We start from the raw sequence: 14,003 nt of genomic DNA, 5'->3' as shown, positions 1-14,003 counted from the left end.
GATTACCGCTTGTGCGGTGACATCATAAAACAGGATGCGGACCGCTAAATTAGCAGCCCTACCCCAGCGCTAAATTAGTGCACTCTCAACCCGGCGGACGGTGGTCAAACTGTATTCCACCATTTATTTTATTCTTAGGTGAGATGTTGTGTTCCAAGGAAGTAGGAAATCTAACTGGGAGAGGAACAATGACTGCACCCCAATATATATAATCTTGGGGGGGTGATCTCCCCTATTGATACACTATTGTCGAAATTACACAAGCAAACATTATTTGGTAAAATGTTCTGTAACACATAGTCATTCACAAGAGCCAAAACAGATGCAAAAATGCAATTTGTCACACAAAGCTGCCTGTGATTATACAGATGGTCAGCAGGTGGTTTAGTGTGCACATGAAGCATCAAGAAATTAACCACTTCTCGAACCAATCGGCTCTAGTGTGTACTTGCCACGTAACTGTTCATCAACATCTGCTTTTCCCTTGCAGGATAAGATTGACCCAGCTAAGAAAGAAGTAACGGTGAGCTCATCTTCCCCTCATACATGATGATGTGCATATTTTAAATGGATGAATAAAAAGGACTGTCCACCTACTTCTAGGATGCTGTGGAAGAGCTGCAGAATGTAGAAAAAAGATTCCACAGCATCGACATCAACAGTGTGAGTGGAGTCGCACATGCAATTTGCCATGTTGTTGGCTTGAAAGCATAATTATTTGGGGAAAACGTTTCCAAGACAGACTTGTAAAGAGCCTACCCAATGTGGGGCCCGAGGTGAGATTATATATGGCGCTCCTCATTGATTACAGAATAATTTGCTGTTACATAAATGTAGAATATACAGCAAGTAACAAGTTAATTCAACATAGGTGACGCACAGCGTGGAAGTGCGAATCTACCTGCATCGTTAATTATTGTCTTGCTTCGGGCTCATCTAGATTATTCAGTCTGCGCAATGTGTTGAGTTGCAGAAGTACATAGCATTGTTTACATACATTTGATTTGAACTACATAACTAAATTAAGCTTTTGAAAAAAAAATACATATATATATATATATATATATATATATATATATATATATATATAGATATTGAATGTATATAGATTTCTTTCTTGTAATTGATTAATAGTACTGCAATTGGCTGGCAACCAGTTCAGGGTGTACCCCGCCTCCTGCCCAATGACAGCTGGGATAGGCTCCAGCACACCCGCGACCCCAGTGAGGAGAAGCGGCTCAGAAAATGGATGGATGGATGATTAATAGTATGACTATTCGTATATAATTATGAATGTTTTCAGACAATTACATAAGGTTAATGACAAACGAAATTCACTTTTTTCAATAATTTTCTGACTTTATTTGCCCTGCCATTATTGATGACTTCACAACACTTTGTGATTTAATTTTATTTATACATCCATCCATTTCGGGGGCCGCTTATCCTCACTCGGGTCGCGGGCGTGCTGGAACCTATCCCAGCTGTCATCGGGCAGGAGGCGGGGTACACCCTGAACTGGTTGCCAGCCAATCGCAGGGCACATACAAACAGACAACCATTCGCACTCACAGTCACACCTACGGGCAATTTAGAGTCTCCAATTTATGCATGTTTTTTGGGATGTGGGAGGAAACCGGAGTGCCCGGAGAAAACCCACGCAGGCACGGGGAGAACATGCAAACTCCACACAGTCGGGGGCGGGGATTGAACCCGGGTCCTCAGAACTGTGAGGCTGACGCTCTAACCAGTCGCCCACCGTGCCGCCTGCTTTTATTTATTGTACTAAAATTTGAATTAATTATTCTCAATAATTCCCCCTTATTATTATAAAACTTAAAATAACATAGTTCATTCTAATGAAGTAATCACCTTACACTAAACTTTTTTTTTTTAACGAAATATTGCAGCTGCATTCTCACCAAATAACTATGCCAACTTTTGCCATTTAATTGTTTTTTTTCATTGTGGCCAGATTAGTCCTGTGTTCAAAAGCTCTCTTTGCAGACACGCATCCAAGTAGTCAGTGTGGGGGGGAAAAAAATCACATTGCTGTTCATAACTCCCAGAATTCCATTGACGAATATTCCTTTTTGTCATCCACAGGCGATTAAGAAGTTGGTGGACTGCCAGCTGAGAAACATCAATCAATTTGCTAACTGGGCCAAAGTTATGGTATACTTCAACAAAGCATCATGTCCATGTTGTGTTTGCTGAACTAACTAACCTGCGTAACAAACAAGCTAATTAACAAACTATTGACAACCACCTAACTAAAGATAGCTAATTACTAATATATATCATATAATAAATACCAAGCTTGTTACGAAATTAGCGAACTAACTACCAAACTATGAAACAAAATAACAAGTTAACTACCACACAAGCTATGAAACTAACAACTTAAACAGATTACTAACTCGTTAACACACTATATAGCAAACAATAAGATAGTTTGCAGTTTTTGTCAAAAATAGCAGGACTAGCAATACTAAGCAGTCACACATCAGTGCTGTAAACATTCGCATAGGAGCCGTGGTGTCCAACTTTTGGCCTGGGGACCTTTAGTGGCTCACCATCCATATTTTAGCCACCTGCGAAATACACAGTCCCCTCCAAATGTAACGGCAAAGTTCCTTTGTTTTTATTGTATACTGAAGACATTTAGGTTTCAGATCAAAAGATGAATATGACACAAAAGTTCAGAATTCCATCTTTTATTTTATGGTATTTACATCGAGATGTCTTAAACAACTCAGGACAGAGCACCTTTTGTTTGAACCCACCCCTTTTCAAGTGAGCAAAAGTATTGGAACAGACATTATTAAATTAACTTAAAGTGAATGTTTAATATTTGGTGGCATAACCCTTACTTGCAATAACTGCGACCCACTGACTTCACCAGACTGTTGCATTCTTCGTTTGAAATGCTTTTCTGGGCTTTTACGAAAGACTCTTTTGGTTCTTGTTTGTTTCTGGGGGTTTCTCCCTTCAGTCTCCTCTTCAGGAGGTAAAATGCATGCTCTATTGGGTTAAGGTCCGGTGACTGACAAGCCCAGTCTAAGACCTTCCACTTTTTCCCCCTGATGAAGTCCTTTGTTGTGTTGGCAGTGTGTTTTGGGTCAATGTCTTGTTGCATGATGAAGCTTCTCCCGATTAGTTTGGATTCATTTTTTTGATAAATTGCCAGACAAAATGGTTGTGTAGACTTCAGAATTCATTCTGCTGCTACCATCATGAGTTACATCATCAATAAAGACGATTGAGCCTGTTCCGGAAGCAGTCATGCAAGCCCAAGCCATGACATTACATCCACCATGCTTCATAGATGAGCTTGTGTGTTTTGAAGCAGATCCTTTCTTTCTCCATACTTTAGCCTTTCCTACACTTTGATTTAGAGGTCTTTACCATCATAGTGGTCCTCCACGGTGTTGTCGGTCGCCTCAAGATTGTCTTAGTTTTAATAGGAGCGACAGCATTCATGACATTTGAGATTTTCCAGGTGAATTTATCCAAAAATTCATCAAGCAGTATAGTGTAGCAGAAAGTTCTTTAGAATTGTTTTCCATGTTAAAGTCTAACGTTATTGACAAAATAGTTGTAGTCGGTACCATTAACTGATATAAGTTCTGAAAAATCTTCCATAAATTTCCCATACTTATTCTGGGTTCTGGATTTTCCATTGACTTATTCTGCAGAAGAATGTTTGTATCTGATTTGCAGATGTGACATATGTGCACATATGAGTCAAGATTTGGAGATAAGATTCTTCAAGGGTGGAGGAGGGGCCCTTCGCATCTTAGTGGATGTTCGTGTCAGGCGAGGAGGGATGCGAGAAAGATATTGGGCTTTGCTCCAATGGGGCGAGGAGGGGTGTGAGGGATTCAAGTGATGCCTCATCTCATTCCTCATTCATTCCTCCGATTGATTGGGTGACGCTGGTGACTCCATTTGCTTCTTGTGTTATTTCTTATTTCTCTACAGTACCTTTTGGCCTTCAGCCGCGTCAACAAGGCCAATGTTTTTCTTTCGTGCCGCTTAATGACGTACACAGTAAATGTTGGCAGCCAATAACTTCATCGAGACAAACTGTCTGTCTTGTAAAGATGTCTGCGCTTCCAAAAATGCAGAAATTGTCAATGAAGCTCACTGTACACACTTCTTTGATCCACTCATCTCCATCGTACCATTGGGAGATGTCCACTTAAGGAAACCTCAGCATCCAAACATTACACTTTGTTAGGAGATCACTGAAATCTCGTTTCAGTACCTGATTGCTGCTTGACAACAGCCAGACCCACCCGTGTGTATAATGACAGAATTCACAGTTGGGTGCTCATTAGTAATCTCCATGATTTTTTTTTTATAGACATTATATCGTTGGGAAAAGACACAACTTGGATGTTCTCGCTGCAAAAACCATTCACATACTTGACATCTCCATCACCAACTATTTACGTTTTGGGTGTCATTTTTTTTTTTTTATGATTTAGTTTGATACCTTTCAGTTGTGGTGGGAGATGAGCATTCTTTGCCACGGTCAAAGTGGCTCAAATCTATTTGTTATTCTTATGCAAAATGTTTTGGGTTGACTTCTTTTTTTACTGTAGCAACCGTCCACGGCCGCTCTCTCGGGGTCGAAGCAGCACTCAAAGCAGGCCAGCCAGATTCGACGATAGCCAGCTGGTCTGTCCTCCTTTTTGGATGCTGTCCCATATCTTTAGGCTTAGCTCTCAGTAAATTCTAGGGAGAACTGCTGGATGATTATTACTTCACAGTCTACATACATACATCCTCTTTGTGGGGCTAACTGGCTGTCTGTTAGCATGCACCAGGTCACCATTCAGAGACATAGATATAATGGTTTCATTCCCCGACAGTCCATTTACAAGGCGATGAATTTTCATTTCCAGGACCCCCAACTTCTGTAGCAGTTTGTGAGTCTTTAGTGGAAAAGGGAGGCATCTTGTTGCTGGCCTTGTTGCTAATACGAGGCTTGTGCTAATTAGCAGGACACGCTCATGTAATGGTGAGGGTGTATCTAAAACTATTAGAATATGGCAGCAACTGACTCTACAAAAATAGTCCCACAGGTTTAAAAATGGAAGGAAAACAAACTTAACAGCAAGAAAAATATAAACGGAGACGAAGCATGCAGAGTGATCAAAAAAGCGTCTGCACTATACGAGAGCAGCAGAAATTAATCCAAAACAAAAAAATTACATTATGACAGTGTGATTGCATAGTGTTTTAACTGAAGACCTTTCCAAGTATCCCTTTCACAATTATGCTACTTTAATGTTAACCAAAGAACATATTCACTCACATTTACGGAGTGTCCCTGAATGCACAAAAAGAGGGAGCTGCTGTAAATATGAATAGCGGTAACACTGAATCTGTCATTCAAAAAAGACAGCAGAAATGTCATGAACTTTCGTTCATTGATTTAGGTACAATGGAGACCAAAGTTGGAGGACCTCAGGCCCTGAAATGGGGTGTATTGACAGGTCTGACTGGGGGGGGCTAGAGCTAGTGTAGTAAGTACAATGAATCAATTAAAAATTTAAAAAGAGGTGAAATGTACCTGTCAAGCAGAAATGTAGCTAATTACATGTCGCTTCTGAATCTCAGCTGTTTTTGGTCCTTTCGCGCTGCTTCTGTCCTTTTAGCAAGTGAGGGATGGGAATATTAATTTCCGAGAAGTGGATATTCCAAAATAGTCATCAAAGCTCCCGAAGCCCAGTTAAGAGAGCAGCGAGATTTCCGGGGTGCGCCGGGGACTGGCTGTGAGTTTACGCTCAACAACCTCCCCTTCTGTCTCTAAAAGGATATTCTTCCTCTCGTGCGGTGGTTTCAAGATACTACCATGCTAACTATGAAACTGAAACGTTTGCTATCTCGTTAACCAAACTTGCAAATAACCTAACCACAAACTGAAAAGCTAGTTAACATAATAAAAACTACTACTAACAAAGCTATCATAAAAAAAAACAACTTACAAATTATTTTTTTCCACACTGCTTTTCCTTAGCTTACCGAGAAGTTTGGCCGCTGTGGTCGTGTTGCTGAGGTTGTGGACTCTGCTGAGAGCATCCTGTGTTCGTACCTTGTCCCTTCTCTGGTGAGCAAAAACCAAAAGGCAATAAATAAGATAAACGACTTACTTGTATTTGTGGGTTGGACCTACGTGTTTTCTCTTACCTTTAGAATGCCTTCTGGTTCAGTCTTGGCTGGTGCATGACTTTCATTATCCCCAGCATCATATTCTCCATGAAACTAGCAAAGCACTACAGGAGAATGAAGTATTCTGATGAGTGAGTACATTTACACCAGTCTCCACTCCATGTTCCATGTTACAGTTCGGAGGTCTGGGGTTCACATATGAGTCTGGCCTTCCTGGTTGGACATTAAAATGGTTCAGGAGGGTTAAAAAGTACAACACTTAGTTCAATGAATACCTCTCTGACAAACTAACTGAGCATTGCTGGCCTGCTGCTGTGTCATCTCCAGTGACAAGTAACGAAAACGACGGCATTGACAACATGATCCCCATCCTGAGAGCGAACAGTGGCTTTCACTCGAGAAGATGGACTCACTCTGAAGGCACAAAAATGTATTTTGCGAAAACACCCTGGCACAGATGTAGCACTAAGCATCGATTTTAAAAAAAGTCAAGGGACAATAACCTTAAGGCAGTGGCTCTAAATGTTGGGACCCACACCTTGGGACCCGCATTTTCCTATTGTCAGCAATAAAGACCATAAATTGTTCAAAAATAGCCTTTGAAAAGCCTTGCGTCCAGAACATCTATACATATGATATCAATACATTTTACAAAATCATTAAATAATAAAACAATATTTTGAACATCTATAATAGAAAGGCGGCACGCTGGGCGACTGGTTAGAGCGTCAGCCTCATAGTTCTGAGGACCCGGGTTCAATCCCCGGCCCCGCCTGTGTGGAGTTTGCATGTTCTCCCCGTGTCTGCGTGGGTTTTCTCCGGGCACTCCGGTTTTCTCCCACATCCCAAAAACATGCATTAATTGGAGACTCTAAATTGCCCGTAGGCATGACTGTGACTGCGAATGGTTGTTTGTTTCTATGTGCCCTGTGATTGGCTGGCAACCAGTTCAGGGTGTACCCTGCCTCCTGCCCGATGACAGCTGGGATAGGCTCCAGCACGCCCGCGACCCTAGTGAAGGAAAAGCGGCTCAGAAAATGGATGGATAATAGAAACCATTTTACAAACAAGTGATATATGGTAAATTAATGAAAGTGGAGTTTGAAAAGTTTAGTTTCAAGAGTTTGAAAAATCTGTAATGAACTAAAATATGTAGCCAGCTCCATAATAAAGTGAAGCCTGTAGCTTGCTGACAGCAATAAAGCATCACTTATGCATACAATATTGCATGTATGTATGGTGTAGTATTAATAACTGTTTTATTACAAGTAGCACATAAAAATGGGTGTTTTGCTTTTTTTTTTTTTTTTACCACAATGCAGGAAAGCCTGGCTGCGCAGTACAATACGATCCAAAACAATTCATTCACATTTTAAATGTATTATACCAGCAAAACCTATAAAACACCACTATTGAGTGTCACTCTGCAAACACCTTGTTCCCTCTCCATTACGTGTCAGGCGTAAGCCATTTGAAACGATTCAGTGTGGTGCGCATCTATAAAATGTGAGTTAAAACTTGTTCTTAAAGGGTTTTATGATGCCAACATATTAAGCATAGAACAAATTCACTTTACATTAATATTAAATATATTTTTTTAAATATTACACCACTGTACTAAAAATGTTAGCCTATCAAAATTAAGCATTGTGAGCTGTGTAAAGGTAGATTTTTTTTTTTTTACACAGCTCCTCTATTTAAACGCTTTATATTCTTTGTCACCTACCTTTTTGAAACTGAGCTACTTCTTTGGTACTGATTAATGCAAGGCCTTAATGATATTTATAGGAAACAAATACCTATATGCAACACCTTATTTCTATTTCTGCAAGTTTACATTTTCATTTTAGATTGTGCAGGTGTACCTAATGTTATGGCCCTTGGGTTATTTGCAAGCGAGAAAAGACATCTCCCGGGAGACTGATTGCTCTCTGGTTCTACATTCGGACTGCTGCTGTGATCCTTTACATCCTCATGTGGAACCTGCCTATTGGCTGTAAGAATAAGATGCTCTGACTCTCACCTCTGCTAGTAAGACAGCTAAAGCACCAGCTACACAAACCTATCCAAGAAAAAAAAACATTGACGACAAGTGGCATTCAATTAATGGTAGCTAAGTTGCCAAAGGTACACTGAACATAAGCACATAGTTCAAAAAAGTTAAAATGTATGTAAAATAGTTAATTTTAATATATTTTAACTAAAACAATACTGTACTATGATACATTCAATTATAATAAACATTGACGTGTCTTCGAAATTGGAAACACATTTAACAATCATAAGTGCAGTTCAAACATTTTTAGGAGGAAAACAGCTAAATTAATGTAGTAAATACTACAGGACTAAGTGGGCATGCAGGATTTTAGAACATTTTAGAGCATTTGAGGCTGAAAAATCATGTCTACATACACAAGAACCAAATGCACAAACATTTTATCACAGTTTAATAGCATTCACTCATAAATACTTATACACAGTTATGGTGTGTTTCTACACAAGTGAAGCCTTCCTCAAACAAAACACTGTAGAAGCAACATTAATAATTAACTTTTAAAGTCCAAAGAGGAAAGTGTTCCTACATTCAGCAACAACAGCTGATTAGAGCAGCACTGAATGTTCAAGCTACACAAATGCTTGACATTATTCAAACCCAATAAACTATCTTGGCTGATACTGTTAAGGAAATATCACAGTGGCAGCTTTTGTGGGCTATAAATCACTGCATGTTAAATGCCACATTAGCTGTATGACCAGCCATTTTGTTTCGTCAAGCATGTCAGTCAGAGGGTACTCAAGATTGTCAGGCGGCACTTCAAATGATTCCAGACCAACAAAATGACACTTGAAAAGCTTAGTACAAACATGAGTCACTGAGGTGATACCAAATGTGAAATCAGAGCATTGAGGCCAACAGATACTGATTGTGTACAGCTCACTGTGTAAGACGTGCTGACCGTGTGAGATCACGTGCCTCATGCTAGAATTACTCCCAAATTAAATTTTCAGTCTCAACTATTAGTCACTTTTCCTTTGGCATCTCTGTCAGGAATGTCTTGTGAGTTGGACGGGGTGGAAATAGGACGGGGTGGAAACAAGACAGCATTGGACGCTGAAGAGCGAACAGGCACAAGCTTTTCTTCTACATACCAGTTAAAAATCGACCATGTCCACACGTACGGAAGTATTTTTAAAACTAAATTTTCAACTCCCCCACATCTTCCCTGTCCATGTGGGAAAAAAATATTTGCTGGCTGTTAAATGCATGCCAAAGCAACAGGTGGGTGTTAGGTCGTTTTAGCCAATCCGCAGCCTGAAGAAAGTTAACTCATGGAACAGGCACGATTACATTTTTTTGTAAAGAAGCCAAAATCACCAGTGTTTTGTGTGTGAATGAATGTCAAAAATCAATGAGAACTGTGCTAACTATAGAACGATTCAAATTAAAATGAATCCACCCATCGATAGCGCTTGTCCACTATCCCAGCTGACTTTGTGAGAGAGGCGTGGTACACCCTAGACTAGTCACCAGTTAGTAACACGGCACATGGAACATTTTATGCCCGCATTTACACCAATGGACAACTTAAGAGTCTTCAATGAATCCACCATGAATGTTTTTGGAATATGGGAGGAAGCCAGAGTAAGTGGAGAAAATGCACAAAAGCATGGAGAGAACATGCAAATCCCACACACCTACATGATTTCAAAAAGTACCTGTGTTCTTGTGAACATGGCCAAAGGTTAGTGATATGAGTTGTTACAAGCTACTAGATTTAACACAACGCTGGCAAGCCAATAATAACACTGTCATCCACATGCATGTTACACAGAAGAATTCACCTTAAAATTAATATTTACATGGTAATACGGTCAGTAGTCATCGCTTTAATGTGAAATTACCAAGAGTCTTTAAAAATTGTTAGGTCACGTCACAGTGGGTCAGCAGGTAGAAGCATGCTAGTGTCCTGGGGTGAGTGCGCTGGTTCTGTGGGCAGGCGGGGGGGCGCAGGAGGGGGGAAGGAGGGGGACTGGAGGATGTCGGCGTAGCGTTGGCTGGGCTTGGTCTCCCTCTGGAGAACTTTTCGCAGCAGAGGTTTGAGGAGGCCGATGGTCACTTGACCACTCTGCGGGTCAGCAAAGAGAGCAGGACCGGGGCCTGGCATGAGGGCCATGGAAATGGGCGATGGGGATGAGGGTGCTGGGGGGCGGGAGGTTTTTCAGCACCAAGTTCAGGAATGGTCGTGACTGTGAGGTCCTCGGGGCACAGGGCCCACAGCAGGTCCAGGTAGGGGTCCAGTTCTCTGTGCTGGGTCACCTCACACAGCAACATGGTGAAGATCTCCCTGTTCAGCAGGGGGCTCTGCTTGCAGAACTTCTGGGCCACCTGGGTGACCTTCTCCCACTGCTGCTGTCCAATTAGGATCCTCAGCGCCTGCAGAATGGCGTTGGGCCGCCCGCTGACCATCAACACCTCCACCTCTAGTTCCCGCTGCTGGTCTCTCTCTTTTCTCATAGATGACAGGACGCTCAGGACGCGCTTATAGAGGGGCACATTGTTCTCGCCGCCGTCTCCTCCTCTACCGGCGGAGACGCTCCAGGAGGAGGTGGCCAGGCTCAGCCCCAGTCTGGCTGAACCCTGCTGCTGCTGGCCAAGCTCGAGGAAGCGGGGCAGCCAAGCAGGCTGGAAGCGTAAAACCGAATGGCAGAGGAGTTCAAAGCTGGGCATGATGACGGACAAAGGGGAGCTTGCCGACTTACGGGTACAGTTGGCGTTGTGATCCGCTTTGGGGCTGTACCCATGTTTTGACCCGCCGTTTGTAAGTGGGAGGGAGGCAAGGAAGCTTGGCGCGGGACTGAGGACGGTTTTCCACACATCCGGAGGCGCCTGGCTGGACAGAGAGCCTTCCCCGTTGTAGTGTAGCTGGAGAGCAGCTTGCGTCGCCGCCCACGCTTGGTAGGGGAAGATGCCGAAGATGGAGTTGAGGTAGAGCAGGTCATCCTGATGCAGCTCGGAGGACGACAGCAGCCGAGCTACTTCTTTCTCGACTAGACGCTGGCAAAGTACCTCCACTTCTTTCACACTGCCCCTCACCAGAGTCCCCTTTAGCTCCTCCACAGCGACCAAGGCCTTCAGCTCAGGGACCAGTGAGACTTTTAGCTTGTCTTCCCCCACACTACATCCTCTTTCTTCATTTTGGGACAGCTCTGCTGCTCTCTGCTTGGGCCCCGAGCTGAGGTAGTCACTGAGGATGGATGCTAAAGAGATGGGAGCCTGGAACCTGCCCCCTTTCTTTAAGGCATCCACAGTGAGCCGGGTGCTACTCAGACTCCTCTGCTGGTAATATTTACAAGCCTCCTCAAACACAGCTTCCACCAGGAGGGCTCCAGGGTGAATGCTCTCCACCGCAGTGAAAGAAGGCAACTTCATCTTTACGTCTATTGTGTCCATTTCCTGCCGCACCACTTTAAAAAGTCCAGTTTCTAAGAACAAGTGAGGCGATCTGTCACTCTTTATGGTAAATAAAACGCCCTCTCGGTCTAGCATTATTGTTTCCATTTCTCTGCCACACTTCAAGTCTATAAGATGCAGATTTTGGCCTATGACAAGCACCAAGGTGTCCTGGTATGTACAGAGGCTGGTATGTGCAGCATATTTAAGCAGGCTCTTGTCCGCTATCTTGTGTATATGGTGTAGCATTCCATCGCTTTGCAGTAGATACACCCAGCCCGTGTTGAGAAGCAGCAGCAAACCCCCACAAGCCGAAGGAGAGACGTTTAGGATCTCAGGTGGGTCTATAGCTGACAGAAACCCTAAACAGTCTGTGATCAGCTTCCTGAAGTCAGACTCCTTCGCCGACTGCTTTTTCAAGGGGCTGGCTTTACATGTGGCACTGACCCGAAAGTAGTCCTGACAAGGGCACCAAGAAAGGAAGAATTTGCTCAGCAGTTTCACTTTGACGTCAGAAAGGAGATGCACGTATTGCCCCGAGGCGACCAGGGTGAATCGAGGGTTGTTGTGGAGGGCAATTTTCACCCCTCCTAAAATGACAGCCCCCTCCTCCAACTCAAAGTCCCTCCTGCAAACACAATGTCTCAGTTTATTCCTGGCAGAGCTTAGAACGGGGGAGCTCTCCGAGGGGGGTCGCTCCTCACACCAGATGATGAGATTAGAGCAGGCGCACACAGACACCACTCTCGCCCGGGGACTGTTGCACAAGTCGGCCGTCTGCAGGAGACTCCAGCCTCCTTTGTAATCCTGGAACCTCCAAAACTCAGCACGCCCGTTCTCGTAAACCACAGCCACAAAGACCTTGTTGCCGGCGCCATTATTATTTGTATTGTCCAAATATAAAATATCCACAACGGGAACGCCTCGTGTTGAACACAAATCCATCTTCCTCTGAGTGTGGACCAGCTGAGGTCTTTCATACTTGTCCAGAGTCACAAGACCGACCTTCGGCTTGTGGAGGATGACATGAACGTGACGTCCATTTGGGCTCAGACGAACGTTTGGCACTCTGTTGTGAGGCTCGTTAATTAAACTCTCATACAGCTCATTCCTGCCGGTATAGTCGCCAAAATCGGACAGTTGCTCCAGCACAAAGCGCGACATGACTCCCAAAAGGCGAGTAGCGGAATGTACGTACTGAGTAGCCCGCTAGCCTGCGTAGCACACCGACCTGCTAACCGAATGGCATGCCATCACGTCATGTGAGCGCTTTTTTTCCCCCCGCTCGCCCTTAACGTCCGCCGGGGAGGGAAATTAACTCCGACATGGCTCGCCGACCGCTTGAAGCTATATCAACCACTGCCTGCCAGAACATGGCGAAGAAGTTGGTCGAGGGCTCATTCCGATACTACACGGCGCTAGCTGACATCACGAGACTGTTCATTTCCGGACACACAGGCTGATTTGCATAATGGGCGGAGGAATGGGCTGGTGCCATTGACATCAGCAAATGGGGATTCTTTTGAATATATCAATCTTTGGAAATGGATCGGTCGATTCATGAATCTCCTTTAGACAACAGCAAGGTGTGTAAAAACTACCGAAACAGTGAACAGTTGGACATGTGCGTTCAAAAGTTTACAAAAGGTCAAATTAAGTTCTCTAATTATGGTTTCCACCTAAAGCCGAATATCCTTTTTTCCCCTTCTTCTTCTGTAAGTAGGCGAAATGATCAACACTTGTTTGATCTATGCAGACAAATTCCATAAAAGCCACTAAATTAAAGTATATTAGTAAATATCTAATCATTAACCAGGAAAAAGTGAAACTATTATATTAAACCTCTTAAGCGCATTCTACTAAAATATGAAACGTACTGATAATACAACCAATATAGGCATTTTGCAACTACTAACATTTTATCCGGCCTGCAATGCAGAGTAAATGCCTTAAAATGCCCACGAATGCGCATCATAAAATCACGTTTGTGTGGCAAAATGTTGGTTTAGATGCCTTACTTTTGCAATTGAGTCATTACATATATTTATAAAATATAACGTGGCACAGCACCATCTGGCAGGGACACTAAAATCAAGTGTACCATGCTGATTTCCTAAAAAGACTGGATGGCAACCATCTTTTAAAGCTACACAGTGTAACTATGGCAGCTGTTTTGACGTGTGCATAGAAGATCTCAAATGTTCTAGCAAAGCCTTCAGTTTGGCAGAAGGCTGTGACCAGAAGGGCAGGTCAACAAGAGCCTTGTATGAATTAAACATGATTATAATTACATAACCATCCACCATACGGCCTTTATTGGACACAATGCATACATGCAATATGCCCGAAAAGGCGATGTGCAAGTAAA

The 14,003-nt window shown here is 43.0% G+C and overlaps 2 protein-coding genes across 4 annotated transcripts in view; one reads left to right on the top strand and one right to left on the bottom strand.

Annotated features, from left to right (window-relative positions):
* prom2 (prominin 2) overlaps positions 1 to 14,003 on the top strand; it is a 41,435-nt gene that overhangs the window by 20,394 nt on the left and 7,038 nt on the right. For 2 of the 3 annotated variants that reach the window (XM_061689340.1, XM_061689341.1), the window contains exons 19-23: positions 491 to 523; positions 604 to 663; positions 2,107 to 2,175; positions 6,032 to 6,121; positions 6,208 to 6,314. In XM_061689340.1, the coding sequence (XP_061545324.1) occupies positions 491 to 523; positions 604 to 663; positions 2,107 to 2,175; positions 6,032 to 6,121; positions 6,208 to 6,314 (359 nt within the window). Of the gene's footprint in view, positions 1 to 490; positions 524 to 603; positions 664 to 2,106; positions 2,176 to 6,031; positions 6,122 to 6,207; positions 6,315 to 6,510; positions 6,779 to 14,003 lie in introns of those variants that run through there. The other variant, XM_061689342.1, reaches the window with a different exon arrangement.
* LOC133409404 (BLOC-2 complex member HPS6) lies at positions 8,477 to 13,104 on the bottom strand. Its single transcript, XM_061689339.1, is given in 3 exon segments — positions 8,477 to 10,376; positions 10,378 to 10,419; positions 10,421 to 13,104. Coding segments are annotated over 3 exon segments (2,682 nt in total). The 5' UTR covers positions 12,800 to 13,104; the 3' UTR covers positions 8,477 to 10,115.

The sequence above is a fragment of the Phycodurus eques genome, chromosome 11, assembly GCF_024500275.1.
Source record: "Phycodurus eques isolate BA_2022a chromosome 11, UOR_Pequ_1.1, whole genome shotgun sequence".
NCBI classification, from domain to species: Eukaryota; Metazoa; Chordata; class Actinopteri; order Syngnathiformes; family Syngnathidae; genus Phycodurus; species Phycodurus eques.
The sequence above is the reverse complement of the archived record's forward strand: the minus strand, read 5'-3'. Positions and strand labels throughout refer to the sequence as shown.